This window comes from Porites lutea, chromosome 7, assembly GCF_958299795.1.
Source record: "Porites lutea chromosome 7, jaPorLute2.1, whole genome shotgun sequence".
NCBI lineage: Eukaryota > Metazoa > Cnidaria > Anthozoa > Scleractinia > Poritidae > Porites > Porites lutea.
The window spans coordinates 10,962,898-10,979,321 of NC_133207.1; the positions used below are offsets into that span (position 1 = coordinate 10,962,898).

The 16,424-nt window shown below is 37.8% G+C and overlaps 2 protein-coding genes across 2 annotated transcripts in view; both read left to right on the forward strand.

Moving 5' to 3' along the window:
* Positions 1-3,197, forward strand: part of LOC140942790 (nuclear pore complex protein Nup133-like) — a 44,941-nt gene extending 41,744 nt beyond the window's left edge. The window contains exons 35-38 of the mRNA XM_073391790.1: positions 1,372-1,452; positions 1,581-1,651; positions 2,198-2,283; positions 2,948-3,197. Of these exons, the coding sequence (XP_073247891.1) occupies positions 1,372-1,452; positions 1,581-1,651; positions 2,198-2,283; positions 2,948-3,102 (393 nt within the window). The 3' untranslated portion in view covers positions 3,103-3,197. The remainder of the gene's footprint in view (positions 1-1,371; positions 1,453-1,580; positions 1,652-2,197; positions 2,284-2,947) is intronic.
* Positions 3,198-5,930: 2,733 nt separating this feature from the next.
* Positions 5,931-16,424, forward strand: part of LOC140944855 (fermitin family homolog 2-like) — a 20,670-nt gene continuing 10,176 nt past the window's right edge. The window contains exons 1-4 of the mRNA XM_073393956.1: positions 5,931-6,373; positions 6,676-7,306; positions 10,808-10,841; positions 16,024-16,092. Of these exons, the coding sequence (XP_073250057.1) occupies positions 6,241-6,373; positions 6,676-7,306; positions 10,808-10,841; positions 16,024-16,092 (867 nt within the window). The 5' untranslated portion in view covers positions 5,931-6,240. The remainder of the gene's footprint in view (positions 6,374-6,675; positions 7,307-10,807; positions 10,842-16,023; positions 16,093-16,424) is intronic.

The following is a 16,424-nucleotide window of genomic DNA, read 5'->3' on the forward strand; positions in this document are numbered from 1 at the left end:
ATAATAATAACAATTAACAATTATTACTGTTATTGTTATTATTATAATTGTTGCTGTTGTTGATATCGATGATGATACTTATTATTTATTGGGTTTACTTGTCCTCCGACCATATTTTGAAGTGTATCACAAGGTGCGACAAGTGTTATTACAGAGTGCGACAAGTGTTATTACAAAGTGCGACAAGTGTTATTACAAAGTACGACAAGTGTTATTACAAAGTGCGATATAGGTATTAAAAAGTGCAACAGAAGAGAGGTCACGGCGGTCATGTTGGTGTTCCAAACCAATCCTGTGTAGTGGGAGTTGAATTCCTTTCTTATGTAAACGCTTTCTTTTGTTCCAAGAAGTTTGCAGAGATGCTGGCCAAGTGAGTGGAAACGCTCTATAGGACACCAGAGGAAAGAACAAACTTCCCCTTCCTTGAAACAGAATTTTTAGTAAAAGACCAGAACACAGTAATGCCCGATGGGGTACTCCTGGGAATTCTTGGTGGAAAGGGCCGCCCGGTCTCCAAATCCTGACCCTACTTCAGACCAAAAAATGTAATTTTCCACACCCGTTTTCAGACTAGACCGCTAAAATCCATACCGTTTTCAGACCTGGCCTTTCGGCAGAAATAATGTTATCATTACTTAGATTATTGCACGAACAAAAAAATTCTTCAAATCCATTTCGAATTCACAAATTTCTCCTTCTTTCTTACCCACTTGGAATTGAAACGATAAATACGTTCATACACTCCGACCCGTGGTTCCCTCAAAAACTATACCTGATTCCAGACCAAAATGGGCAAAGTGTATACCCCTTTGCAGACCAAAACGGCGCAAAAACCCTACCCAATGGGGCGGCACATACCTACATAGCTGATAAAAAGGAGTAGTGCTGAGTGCAGATCACAAAAAAACGCGCAAGTAATAGCTCTTTCACATTTGTCACACACAGCGGTTTGGCCGTATTCCTCTTTCTACCGTACTGTTGCGTCAAGCCCACTAATGTTTTAGTGGCGGGAACAAATAATCAAATGTTAGAAGTTTTATCACTTTGCGATCAGGACAGGGCTTAACATCCTTCAGTAAAAAGAAACGCGCAAATTTTTCTGGTAAAAAAGCGGAAAATTAACCTTTCCTGGGTTTCTATATTTTTAAAAAACACGTCAAATCAAATACAGTCGTCTTGGTAGTCGTCCTCGTCGTAGGATCGAAAGGTCTCGAATAGCTGCGCTTAGAGAACAAACTTTCGTGGGTGCGTTATTCTTTTGGTCCCGTCGAACGTTGGAACTGACAAACTCACTACTGTTTAATACCGTTTCATGTCTTAAATGAGGGTAACTTCTTCTAACATGTATGTTTGCTTTAATGATAATCGCAGCTACATATTGGAGAACAAAACCCAGGAGCCAATGAATACGATTTCAAAAGAGCTCTGGATATTCTTCATCTAGCCACCACGGTAGATACATCTTCTTTTACTTACAGTAATTTTTTTTTCGTATAAAATGAGAGCTGGTTAACTTATAAGTACTTAAAACTAGACGTTCCTGGTTTTCATCAGTGTTTTGATTGTAATGTTTTCAACAGAGTGGCCGTTATGGCATGGATACTGCAGCGCTCAAGCTTCACATCTGGTGCAAAGCTCTTCTTAGAGACGAGTAAGATGAGTGATTGTCCAGTTATAGTTGTTTTCGACAACAAGTGACTTTTTAACAACCAAACTGGTCTTTAAAAGGAAAAGTTAATTTAAAGAAGTCGCATGAGGTTTGTTTCGTCGACTTCATGTCATCAGTGTCAAAAGTGAAGAAATTAGAGTGCACATATATGAATACAGAAAAGGAATTGAAAATGGAGAAAGTAATGGACAATTTAATTATAAGTTTCTCTTTGATAGAGGCCGCCCGAGTGTTTAGTGTCGGTCTTTGTACAACTGGCGTCAGTTGTATTGCTATCAGCAAATTGGTCAACGGTCGCTGGAGAATTATCTGAGGAATTTAAGCCAATCACCTCATTTTGTGGACTTGTCACTGAAAATGGCTTATTTAACCTTTCTGTCCTTTGATATCTTTTATATATCCACAGTTATTTTCTACTTTCATTTGACTCTCAGTCGCAATCTCGGCTGAAGTTTTTGTGGGTAATTGGTTTATATGAATGTTTCTAATCTAAATGGTAAACATAACTGTTTATGTTTTTGTCTACAGTTGGGGCTCCTTTCCGGCTAAAGATCCTTTATTGACTGCCAGGAATACTGTTTTCTTCAGAACTGTTGAACTTGCTTATAATCAAGGTACGTTATTTTATGGTGGCGGCTTACTGCCGATGTCATTGTGAAGCGTTTATGACAATTTTTAAAATTTGAACAGAAGGACGACTCGCTTAATACGGACACTGTCCATGGTCCACTCAGTGTCCGTTTTGAGTAGGTTTGAATGTACTTAATGAGTATCGCGATAGCCTCTAGTACGAAACTGGAGATTTGCTCTTATAAGGGAGATTCTTCGCCTACCCAGGGGTACCCCGGCCAGTTCCACCGAAAACGGGCCCTACTAATACTAGTTCTTTCCTGGCTTTAAAATAAGTAGCGCGAACAAGCAACTGATGACTTGCAACCAAATAGTACGAATAACAGGTTTCTGTTGGTTTCATTTGATTGCTAAAATCGTTTCATTCTTGCATTTCAATTGCTCGTTGAGTTGTTTGTTCGTTTGCTGTCTTTGCTTTGATCCACCACTAATAAGGATCTTTTTTTTTTTTATATAGTTGATAAGAATTCATATCGAATAGCTTTTAAAAATTCTTCTCGTAATTATTATTTAGTGTGGAATCATTGTTTATTATTACTATTATTATTATTATTATTATTATTATGATCATCATCATGATTATTATTTTACTTATTTTATTGTTTATTATTATTTTTGCTAACTGTTACCAGTGTCGCTTGTTTCTAGGTATAGAGCTGGAAGAATTTATGCCTTCTTTGGAGAGTTTGTTCGAAGCAGAACAACTAAAAGATGCTGGGCTTTCTGAAAACCCACAGTTTCGTTACCTTCTAAAGTCTGGATATGAGCAAATAAATAGAGTCGCAGCTGTGGTTAGCATTTGAGTTGTGCCTTGTCTAGAAGCAGCCTTTAAACATTGAACTGTAAAATAATTACACTCGTACAAAGAGGAAAATAAGAACAACGAGAACTTTCAGTACTTGCTTGCTTGCTTGTTTGCTTTACTGTCTTAAAATTTACCTGCTGTTAGTCAATAGCTTATTTACCCAGCAATTGTTTTATTTTTTCCTTGAAAATTTTGTTCATTTTTTTCGTTAGGCTCGCGTAAAACAAACACAAAATGACCCATGTGCCCCGTCTCAGTCACACCAGGAAAGAATAGCAATGACTTACTTTACACGTAGGAGTTATATTGTACCCTCCATGTCGGACTGGAAATGGCAATGGGTAGTGTTTATTATTTCAGCGACATCTAGGAGGGTTACACCCCATTTCATATTCCCACTCAGACTAGAAAGATTCGCGGGCTGGGACCTATCATGACGTACAATCCTCGACAAAAATCTTTGAAACAACCATACACTTTTCTTTCCCTCTGCAATGCTGAGATGTGATTACAAAGTTACGCAGCTACCAAGACATTGCCAAAGGAAGGGAGAGAAACTAAAGGGAGTGAAATTTTTCTAAGTATGTAAGCTTTCAAATAGCAGAGCGCGGGCGAAAAATAGAACGAGGGGAGACTACAGACCTACTCCACTCTCCCTCTTCCTCTCTCAGTCCTTTTTTTATCATCCACTCTCCATTTCCGGCCACTCTCCAATATCTGAGCCCCTCGGACAGGCTAAATTATGACTTACCTACACAGGCCGCCACTTCCGGCCGACGTCGTAGTTCTGTGTACTGACAGTCTTTCGACTCTCTAAACGTGACCAATGAGCTTTTGGTATTTTAATCAATTTTCGTGCCTCAAAAATAATATTTTCTTCTACCCAAAGTAACAGTAAGGGAAAAGTTCAAGACCCCGTCAATTCTTGACGTAGAATAACGTTTTTAAGTCCACTGAAACAGTTCAATAAACACACTGAAAGTGAAACTTCGACAAGGCTGAGGTACGTTTGTGGAAGGCTTGAGTTAGGCTTCTCAATTCCTTTACACAAAACTCAGAAGTCGAAAGGCAGATCTCAGAAGTCGGAAGTTAACACTCATGTGGAAGTCGGAAGTGGAAACTCGTGCGGACGTGGGAAGTCGAAAGTCGAAAGTGAGGACTCTGTAAGAACTCAAAATGGGGAAGTCGCAACTCAGAATAGCCTGTTCCAGGCGTTCAGATAGTGGGGAGTGGTGCGAAGAAATAAACTTTTCATCGCTATCTTTACTTCGCACCGCTCTCCACTATCTGAACGCTTGGAACAGGCTAAACTCAGAAGTGCACACTTTGCTTTTTCTTTTCTTATCTTCTTACTTTTTATATGAGAATGTTCTTTTTCCGGCCTAGGCTGAATATTCTTATTTTCCGCCGATTTCAGGCTAAAATTATTTAACAATTATCGGACGAGGTTGAACAAAATATCATGATTTGTTAGTTGCGAGTAAATCAATTTAATGCCGAAGCAAAAAACAACATTAATATTTGCCCGTCAATTGCAGGCCACATGGTGGGCTCTTGGCCAATGAAAAGAAAGAAAAATTTGCTACGAATGATAATAGTATCCACATTACCACAAGTTAACCTCAACGTGTTTCTACTTCTTCTGGTGCCTAAAGAAAGAGAATAATAACACGAGTGAATGTCATCCTCAGTGTATCTATTGCACTTCTATCTTGACAATAAAAAGTAACGCGTTGGGATCACGAAAAAGGTGACCTCGACCGCTCATTTGTCATATGGTGCAGTCGCTTGGGGACAAGCGGCCAAGACTCATGGTAACCAATTATTTTTGCTGCAAACGCGTGCACTTCTTTTGATGTCCGTTATACAGCCGTTATACAGCTCACACGATTCCATATCTTTTGTCCTCTAATATTCTACCTCTAAACATGCTCAATTTCAAATCAGTTGCTTTTCTCATATAACATGCACGATATCACAAACAATTTAGCACCACAAAATATTTTACGCGTATTTACGTCTTATTCAACACTACTGATCAAGTACACGCTTATAACCGACTATAGATCCTTCTACACGGGTGATTAATAAATTAAAATTTGAACGAATGAAGAGGTGACCGCTTTATAAAGGTCAGTTTTACATTAATTAAGTGAAATAATTTCCGGGACTTGAAAGTGGCCGCTTCAGAGGTAGCCCGTATACTGAGCCGCCCCCTCCCCTAAAAAAAACATTGAGGAGAGAGATGGATCTTTTCTGAGGGAATGGGGGCGTCTGTACACAGGCTATTTCATAATAAAGTGACTGCTTAATGCAGGTCCGGTTAATATAGTTAATAATGATCAATTTTAAAAAAAATCAATTCTCAGAAGTAAAAAAAAATCGTAAGAATTTGGTGAGAATTAATAGTTGCTCAGCAACGGTGACTGATCCCGATTTGCTGCTTTGCTCATCATTAAAACCTATTGCTTTTCGATGCCGTCGCCGTCAAGGTTTATGAAGCTCCCTCATACAACGGCACGCGACTGCATGCTTTCTGCTCATGAACCCGGGATCCCATAAATCACTGGAACGTGTAAAACACTTATTAAGAAGAAAAGCATGCTATAAACATATGCAGCCATCTGGGCGTCACATCCGGATCAAAGAAGGTTTTTAAAATACCAATCCCTAAAAGGACTTTGGAATAATAAGAATGTTGGCGTGGTCATCAGACCCCACGCTCGAATTTTACGAAGATTGTAATATGTAATACGAAGATTACCGAATATTCCCGAAAAAGATTTCGTTCTTTTTTCGTTGAATTCACGTGACCATATACCGTCCGAGGAAATGGAATCGACAATTTGAAGGTCACGAACTTTGCATTGATCCAAAACGCTGTGTATTTTTATTCCGACGAATTCGCGAAAACTGTGTTTTCCCATTCAATATATTGTATCATGTTCTTCGGCTAAAAATTACACGGAGGAAACGCTTAGGGCCGGAAGTGATTGACAATTGTTATTTTGGTCGTAGAGGCCGTGAAGAATCTCTCGTCATTGGGAGCTTGTGTGTGTTCATTTGCTCGTTCGACAGTACACTGTGTTTGAAATCATTCTCACCTTGCATACTGAAGAATAAGTGAATTTAAGAAATGAGCAACCTTGGTAAGAAGTCGAATTGGAGTTTGTCTGTTTACATTACTAATTTGAGCACTGAGAAGTCTGTAGAAGTCAATGGAGAAACTCACATCGGAAAGCTCATGTTGGACCTTGTTGAAGGACTAGGTAAGTCTGCTGCTCTGTGTGATTCAAGCCTGTCGACTTTTGCGCGGGTGTGGTGCCATTAAAATGTGTAGAAGAGAAAAACCTGTTCCGTGACGTTTAGTTTTGTGTTAAGAGTTGTTGATCCTGCTGACATTCGAAGTATTTGTTAACGTCCTGTGTGTTGGAATTTAAAAGCAATAGCGTCTACGTAACGCTGTGTTAAACCCATCGCGATCAAATTAATTTAGCTTACTTTTCTTTGTCATATCCTTGTACATAAGTGTAATCATTTTTTTTAGCAGACCTTTTATTTATTCTTGTAGACATAGCGGCTGATTGGTCTGATCATGGATTGTGGTGGCCCCAAAAACGACTGTGGCTTGTGAAACCCCGCTTAACTTTAGACACAATCGGTGTGCAAGGCGACGCTAAACTTCAGTTTACTCCAACTCATAAAAAGGTTCGTGTTCAGTTACCCGACTTGCAGTTTGTGGAAGTTTCTCTGGACTTTTCTAAGCCTGTTTTCCACGCCGTGCAAGAACTTTGTGCCGAATTGGGAATTAGACATCCCGAGGAACTATCTCTGCTCAAACCGTTCGAGGGATCAAGAAAAGAAGAGCGAAAAACTGTTCGTGGTAAATCAAAGAAGAGACATTCACTCTCCTCCAGCTCGGACGACAATTTATCGGCTAACAGCGACGACAAAACTAGAGGAAGCAAGGACAGTTTAAATGTGCCGAATTATAATTCACTTCCAAGGCACGGTTACGCTTCACCGAACGGCAGTGTTGGTTCCTCCACACCTGGATCTTTATCGCCTTTCACTTCGAACAGCCCGTGTGGAACGATCGAAACAACTTCGTTAGCTTGTAGCCCCGTGGCACCTTCTCAGGAAGCAGTTGCCTCTTTATTCAAGCCCAAAACATTTACAGAAAAGGCTGTAGTGAACAAAGGGTATGTACAATTTGTAGATAATCAATTATATATTAGTTGGATCCATTTTCATCAATCATGCACTTTTGTTTTATCGAGTGGCTCACCAATTGCTTCAACAAATATTGCATCACGAGCGTATTTTGTAGGTTAAGATGCAAGGAGTTTATTGATCTACACCGTTCTAGCTACAGGCACTGATTTCTTGAGTTTTTTACTGGTCAGATCTCATCAGTTAGTAAACATTTTGTGTGCAGGTCAGCTACAGGGTAGATTGCACAATGCATACTGTTACAACCCAGGGGAATACAGCTGAGAGCGCAACTGGTCTTTAATAGCCTGAATTTTGGCGTGTGAACTCAAATATACTTCAGAGCTACTTTCTTTGGTTTTTGCTCAGTTTGAGAGCAACAACCAAAACCTGTCCTTTTCTCCATGCTTCCCTTGCTTTACTCCATGTGAAAACTTGCAGGGACCAGTGGACAATTCAACTCTGGCAAGTAGAACACTAGCCTGTTTCAAGCATCCAGATAGTAGGGGAGTTTCGTATTCGGCGAGTCCTTGTATTTGTGTGAAAGTAAGGCCCATGCGGGACACTTCTCACCAAGAATATAAACAAACATGAGAAAACTGTGGCTGAGTTGCCGAAAAAAAAGGAAATTTGAAATGTTGAAAGGTTTTGTAGGTCTGAAAACTTACTTACAGGCTTGAGAAATCATTGTTTCAAACAGCAAAAGGAAGATCAACTCTTCATCACTGAGAAAACAACAAGCCTAACCAGAAATTGACCAAAATAGTGGCCGGTGAGTGAGTTCAATAAAAGTCAGTAGATGTTTTCAAAATCCTTTAACAAGGTAACACCTTGAAGCCATTTCAATTTTCTTTTCAGTGATGGTTAAAACTTTTTTAAGCCATAACTTTCACTGGAGTGTCGAAAGCCTCCAAGTTAACCTGAAACCTTCATTTTAAATGACTTTTTGTTAATGAAGCAAATGCAAGATCTTGTGTGTTTAAAAAAATAATAATAAGATGATGGGCCAGTTCCTTGCACTGTAAGGAAGTTAAATCGGTTTAAATGAAGATGACTAAAATGGTATAAGTTTATTTATACATAAGCTTGCATTTAGCCTACATTATTTATCAAAATATTCAGTCCCATAAAGAAAGACATATGCACATTTCACTCAACAAGGACTCAAACACAGAATCTTTCACAGATATACACAAGAGTAAAATAGCATACTAAGAAGTAACATAATTAAAAGGAAACAAAATATTTTCGTTTTAACACACTTTACCCTTTTCAAGCTAAGAAAGTTCAAGAGCATACTTCTTCTTTTGGCTTCATCGCTTTTTTCCTTTCTTCTGTAATTACGACCAGCTTTTCCCACAATTTTGTTGTTTGCAACAGATATCCCTTTTGCTTACTGGTAAAGAATAAGCTTTGAAATCTTACTATTTTGAAAATTTCTATCGTTTTCCAGCAACTCAGCGGCAAATTACCCATGTTTGTTTTTGTTTTTGCAAAGAAGTTGACCCACATTAGCCTCGCCATCGTGCTCGTCCCAGGGCCACAGGAAAGTGTGGACAAATTGTCTGTGAATTACGAAAAGCAGGAAGTAAAAGATGGTGTGCCTTAAAAGTTGGCCGTAGAAACATTTATCTGCATATTTCAAGAGCCTGTTGTATTATCAGGTTCAAGTTAGTCTTAGGACATCCTCTGTTAAGGTGGCTCAATGGGATTTTTCAGGGTCAGCACCTCCCAAGTTTGGGCATAATCCACATTGCCATCAACAAAGATTTGGAAAAATTATCTCTACAGCTGTATTAGATAAAAATGAAAATTGTGTTGTGGTCAGGGTTACAATGACATCAGAGTTGTAATAGGAACAAAATGATGCCATTACCTATTTTACTTGCAGCTGTATCTCAACAGTGGGATTTTTTTCTTCCAAAATTGTTCACTTGAGCTTTTTCCTCCAATAGCCACCCTGATGTTTGTGAAGTTTGAGTGAAATCTGTAAGGAGAACATTATCGCGATATTTTGGGATGAAGATTTTATGGTTAGAAATACTGTAGAGACTGGACACTCTTGATGTTTGCTAGTTATCTTTAGAAAACAAACACTTTTGAAATACAATATTTCACCTCATAGTAGTTTCATTCTTCTTATAAACAAGTGTGAAAGATCATGGAGATAGCTTTAGCTGATTGCTAGAAATTTAAGAAGGATTTGATTAGCATGTATCAAGGCACTCTTGTTAGCAGTTCTGTTAACATTTTGGTCTACTTAAACAGATAAGCAAATAATTTTGAAACTGCTGGATAGATTTTTTTTTAATTTGAGATTTTTGAGATTAACGGCGGTTTTAGATGACCTTTGAGTTTCAAGATAAGATTATTGATAACTTATAAGGCAGTAAATAAGGGCTACAATTTGCTAATTTTTTGTCAGAAATTACGTGTTTACAAGTGAGAGCCTCTCATTATTCAGGGGTATGGTCTCCAAGTTTCATATATTTGTGACAACAATAGTTTACATCTCTGCATATTTCAAATGCATTGTTACTTACTGCTGTTCACGTGTAAATGAAATTTATGAACAAATACAGTCAAACCTTGATTATCTGGACTCATTAGGACTTGAGTAAATAGTCCAGATAATCGAAGATGTAAATATTATATGATGTAAACATTTTTGGAAGCAAAACATATTAAAACAGTGTTTTAAACACACATTTGGAAGGATTAATGAACTTTTAATCACTTCACTTTTTTGACCAGGGAAACAAGTCCAGATCAAAGTTTGACTCTACTCTGCAAAGTTTATTGCGGGGTGCTCTTGTCTTGTGATTTTGAAATACTCACTCTGCAATTCTCTCATATTGATCTCAAATATGTAAAATTGAAATTTTGCTTGGTGACTCTTTGGTGAGGGTTTTTAGGCAATTTATGTTCTACAACATGTTAGACAATTTCCGAAGAATTTTCGAAGTCTAACACATTGTATGTACTTACATGTACAGAGTAATATATAGGCTCGTTTTTATTAAGATAGTTGAATGGTTACAACAAGTGATGCATCAATACCTAAATGTTGTCATTGTTATCATTCTTGCAGGTAGTTACATGTAATATATACTGTTGATGTCACTTTGTTCTTTTATTAAGACTTGGTGTTACGTAGCCTGAACAGCAGACAAAACTAAGCTTCTTGTTAAAAACTAAGCTTCTTGTTAAGTCCATCTACGAAACAGCACCAAAATCCTTATTCTCGGCCCCCACCTGGGTATCAGGATTTGAGTATGCAGCGTGATTGGCCTAACAAAAAAGGCCATTGTGGATTTGCCAGTCAACTTAGTGGAAAATTCAAAATGCATTTCCCATAATTTATTGAGTCCATTGCGGGCCCAGAACAAGGATATTGACACTGCTTAGCAGACATTACTAACCAGCACTGGATTACATCTTGTAGACTTGGTGTTAAATTGTCTCTGATATTTTCTTTTTCTCTCCATCAGATGGCTAGATTCATCAAAGTCTCTTATGGCTCAGGTATAAATGCTTGCTGTGTTATACAATAAATTGCTGTATTATTATTATTATTATTATTATTATTTTATTATTATTATTATTTTTATACAATAAATTTATTATTTAAATTATTTCCAAGAAGCCATTTGATGCTCACACTGATCGTATATTATAAGTTTGCAAATACTGAAATTATCGGAAATTTACAAGTTTTTTTTTTTTTTTTCAAGTTGGAAAGTTTATTACTCGAGCTTGCTAGAGCAGAGCGAGACTCTTAAAATGCAGTCGTTTTTTTTTTTTCGTTGGTGGGACCTAGTTTGTAGGCCCCGCGTTCCTAGCGAAGACCGTGGAAACAGGGGATAAGAATCGGGACGACTTTCATTGTATGGAAATGAGTCTCGTGATGAGAATGCAGTTTATTTTTGGCGATGACTGAAATGACGCATGTAAGTTTGGCAATGACGTAATTTTCCTCGAATGGAGGCTCTTGATTTTCGTGTAATTATGTACGACATGCAGGCACTTTAAAAAGGAAAGGATGAGAAAATATTATAGCGGGGAAATCCTCAGGATTTTGTGGCTTTTTAAGGCATTACGTTTCTCAGAATATTGTCGCAATTACAGGAAATGTACAGTTAAATAGATTCACTTTGTTTTATGTATTTAATTGATAGATTTTCGTAGTTGTTACAATGTGAAGTTGTGTTGCACTTCATAAATACTTGAGATATGAAGTATCCACTGTCACGTAATTTTACGAGCGCATGTGCGTAAAATTTGCGTTCGCAAATAAAATAAAGGCAATGTATGAAAGGCCGCACGTACAATTATGTAAGCGTAAAAGTAGAAACTCGCTTAATTTGACGTTTAATCTTAATACTTTATGTCTTACCTCTATTTGATTTACATGATTAAAATTTACGTGCGCTAACGTGTGGAGCCAAAAACGCATCAGTGGAAATCCACCCTATTGTGTCATGGATGTGTTTATATGGGTAGCTTTGAACTTGACTAACCGCACACTCTACCTGCAGCACTTCATGTCCATAGTTAATAGAAATCCCATATCGAGCTTTTCCAGAACGCGTTGGTCCAAGAATTCTATCGCTTGAAAGTGTTGGTTATTTTGGAACAACTGATCACTTCAGTGGTTGAAAAAAAAAAAGAAGAAACTTAATGAGCAAAACTTCAAGGTGTACTGGAAAATCAGGATCGAGGATCGAGAAATCAGGGATCAAGGATCGGTTAAAAAGAACTTGAAAATAAAATAAATAAATAAATTGTGGATCAGTGGTGATGTGGGCCGCAGACTGTAGATAAATTTCAAAGAATGTAACCCCGTTCGCTGTACAAAACACTAAATTCAAGTAAACTAATCCGAGTCTGTCTAAGTCAGTGATTGTTTTGACGAGAAAGTGAAATTTTCTAGGAAAATGAAACGCTTTATCGCGGTGATACTGTAATACAAGAAAAAACTTAAACAGTTTTTAATTTTTAAGTGTACATTTGCTTTCAGTACTCCTTATTTTTCTTGTAATTGTTGTATTCACGACCCCACCAGCAAGGCTGATCTTTTTATCGTGCTGTAAACTAAGGTTCTTACCTGCCTACCTACCTATCTATCTATCTGTGTATCTATCTATCTGTCTGTCTGTCTGTCTGTCTGTCTGTCTGTCTGTCTGTCTATCTATCTACTATCTTCCTATCTATCTATCTATCTAAAATGCATGCTGTGTACAACTCTAAACATTGTACTCTGAGACTGTACAGAGATATTAAAAGAAGATACTAAGCAGCTATGGAAAATGTCATTACTTTCACGCAATATTGATATCTTATAAAACAGACAACAAATTCAGCAGGAATACGCGCGAACTGAATTAACTGTGTGTTGTATAAGGTTCTGTTAAACTTACTCGTTTTCCTGTGCTGAACATATACTGTACCAAGCCATATCTTGGTCCGGTACAAGGAAGCTATGTATATTTATACTGACAGAGTCATGGGCCCCTGATACCGATAAAAATCATCGTTCAATTTTCTAAGTGTAATACTCCTCAATGGAGAAGGTTTTCAAAGGTTTCACACCGGTTTTAGGCTAAGATGTGCAGCCTGTCTCTCCTTGCGATTTTTACTTTTTGAGTTTATACATTATGACATACAACACTCGTTTTGTATTCCAAACGAAAAAGTAGTATAACAGCACCAGGGCCTTTGACAACAAAACTCATCTCCAAGCAAGCGAGACTCAATGCTACTACGAACGTTCTTGTGTATTCTTATAAATTAAATAGACCTGCTCTCTTCTGTATTCAAAGAAATGTTTTTTAAGATAAATCAAGTTCATTCCTATAACACCAGAAATTCAAATACTTTCTACTTTTTTCCTGCACAAACGACTATAAGACTTTTTGGTATAAGATTTCAGGGTCCTAAATTTTTCATTTTTCAAGTCCATTCATCACTTAGAAGGTGCTTGTGGTCTATCAGCAGAGGATCTTGCGAACCACATCAACACAGCTTTCTTAGCTCCAGTGGAGGATTTTGAACCACTCACCCACAACCCATTTAGGGGGGATGTTATTTTGTCTTCGAGCAGAACTGTAAATGATGATTTCTCACCAGTATCAGAGTTATCTGTCCTTAAAAACAGGGCTCGAAATTAAAAAAATCCTTAGGTCTCCTTTTGGCGACCAACCTGAGAAATATAGTTGCCACATGCAAATTTTTAGTCGCCAGGTTGTATAATGTAAATGACGCAGCTCATAGTATCTGGGCTTCTGATATTCAGCGCGGTCGCGGAGCCACGAAATTCAGGTAAACCTGCGAAATTAGCTAGAAATCTTATCAAATACATATCGATACAACATATTTGAAACTTATCTCGGGCGGCTATTGGGGCTGTTCAATTGCTGCAAACTTGCAAATTTATCTGGAAACTTCATCACCACAATGAGTGAACAACGTCCCAAAACTACCAGGCGTAAAATATGTTGCAAAAAACTGGGCACTAGTCATGATGTTGAAAGCTTTGCCTTTGGTTCATTTGTCGAGCTCTTTGTTGTTAGAACTCTGTTAAAAACATTAAACACGCTCGTCAAATCAGTGCAAAATTGATTGATTTCTAGCGACATTTGCCCAGAAAATTCGCAAGAAATTGGCCATTTTTTACCAATTGTTTTTTAACAAACTTAGCCTCAAAAACTTCGGCAAATCTGTCTCTGAAAATCCCGCGAAATTTGACTTCCGCAACCTATCAGAAGCCCTGTAGTAGGGTGAGATCCATCAGATCTGATTGTTTGAAAATATCGCGGACAGAAGTCGGTATAAATTGGAGGTGAACTGGCTTTGTTTATGCGATTTGGCACATTTTTTATGACAAAGTAAAGCAAGATAAGATGAAATGTTTGTTTTAACTTTACTCTTTTAATTTAAATCTAAATCATAGAGAAATCTGGTAGCCAAAGTGGCAACTAAACCAGAATTTTTAGTCACCAAGGAGAAAACGTTAGTCGTGTTGGCGACCGTATCAGTCGCAATTTCGAGCCTTGAAAAAGTCATGCTCTGTTAACCCAGCCAAGGCACAAGGACCGGACAGTATTTCCGGATGGCTCTTAAAGGAGAACGCGGACCTTTTGAACCCACCCCCACCCATCATGGATATCATGAATATCTCCTTTTGTGAAGGCTGGCTGCCCCTTATCTTGGAAAGGAGCAGATATCATCCCTGTCCCCAAACAAAGACTTATCCAAGACATCAACAAGCACCTTTGCCCCATTTCCCTTACGCCTATCTTGTCCAAGATTGCAGAGGATTATGTTGTTCATGACAGATTACAATATTCCAAACCACATCTTATGCTTGATTGCTGACTTTCTATTGGATAGGAGACAGAGAGTTAAACTGGCCCAGGATTGCTTCTCCGAGTGCGGTTACAGGACTGTACATTCCAGCCGGTGTTCCTAAGGGGACAAAGCTAGGGCTGTGGCTCTTCTTAATAATGATTAATGATTTGAATGCAGGAGAGGCAGATGTGTGGAAATGTGTGGATGATACCACAGTCTATGAGGTCATAGATAAAGGCCGAGAGAGTTGTCTTCAGCAAGTGGTAGACAATCTCGCAATACAAGCAAGGGATGACAGATTTCAGTTAAATGAAAGGAATTAAGTGCAAAGAGCTCAGGATGAGCTTCATAAGGAACAAACCCGAACTTGACCCTATCTTGGTTAACCATCAGACCCTAGAGAGTGTGAACAGTGTGAAATTGTTAGGACTTAATATTAGCAGTGATTTAAAGTGGAATGTCCATGTGTCAGAACTAGTTCGAAAGGTCTCAACAACATTTTATTTTCTAAGATGGCTTAAAGAAATGGCATGTTGCTACAAGAGAGCTTGTTCTATTTTACATCACATGCATTCGCTCTATTCTGGAGTACGGCAGCCCAGTTTTTTATCGGGCTGTACCAAGTTATCTAAGCGAACACCTCAAAAGACTGCAAAAACGTACTATGAACTTTATTTACCCTGAGCTATCATATGCGAAGGCTCTAGAGCTGTCCGGACTTTTAACGCTGTATGATAGAAGAGAGGCAATTTTAGCAAAGTTGTTCCATGAAATATGTGCTAATCAATCTCACAGTCTCCACAAGCTACTTCCAAGTAAATACCAGCCAAGCTACTCTCTGAAAGAACAAAGAACATTTATTCGTCCAAAGTGTAAAACTGAAAGATGCAAGAATAGTTTTCTTTAAAGTTATGTTTACGGTAGTTGAGAACTAGATACAATTTTGTTTCTTATTTATTGTATGTAGGAACTTGACACATGCCTTTGAATTTGTGATTTTATGACAGCTTTAAAATCGTAAATTATGTTGGATCATCTTCTTTTTTTAGTTGTGAAGCACTTTAATTAGTTGTAATTTAGTACAGTTCTAAATTATTGCATTTGTAAACCTTATCGCAATTCAGCTCTTGGCTTCAAGTTTTTGAGGTGACTAAACTATCTATCTATCTATGCAATCCTCATCACATGCTATAAGAAATATGCATAGTGCAAGAACAAATGAAACAGCAATTTTGGCCCAAGTTATCAATCACTGAAGGTTCCCAGCTTCTATCAAGAAATTATTATTATTATTATTATTATTATTATTATTATTATTGAATGAGTTATTAATTTGTGAATTACCTTCATGTTACAGGAAGTTGCTGAATTTTCCACTCTTCTTTTGAGATACAAGTATTATGCCTTCTTTGATCTCAATCCAAAGGTTAGTATTCATAAACCATTCTTTTATTATTCATACAGTACTATCTAAACCTAATGTTCCTGGCTTGCAAGGCACAGTTCAGAGCTTTGGGTTGTGATTTGACTTTCAATGACCTAATGACTAAAGTGTAACCTGTACCAAGCAGACTCTACACTGAGTTAACATCATGAGTTAACCAAACAGGTGCATCAATATTATAAAGCCCGAATTTGAACGTTATAACTGCGAGAAATTAAATATCACCCTAATGAATGGTAACCACTCAAAACCCTAATCAAACTTTGGTCAGCCACCTTTTCCCATTCACACCTGGATAGTCTGCTGAAAATCAT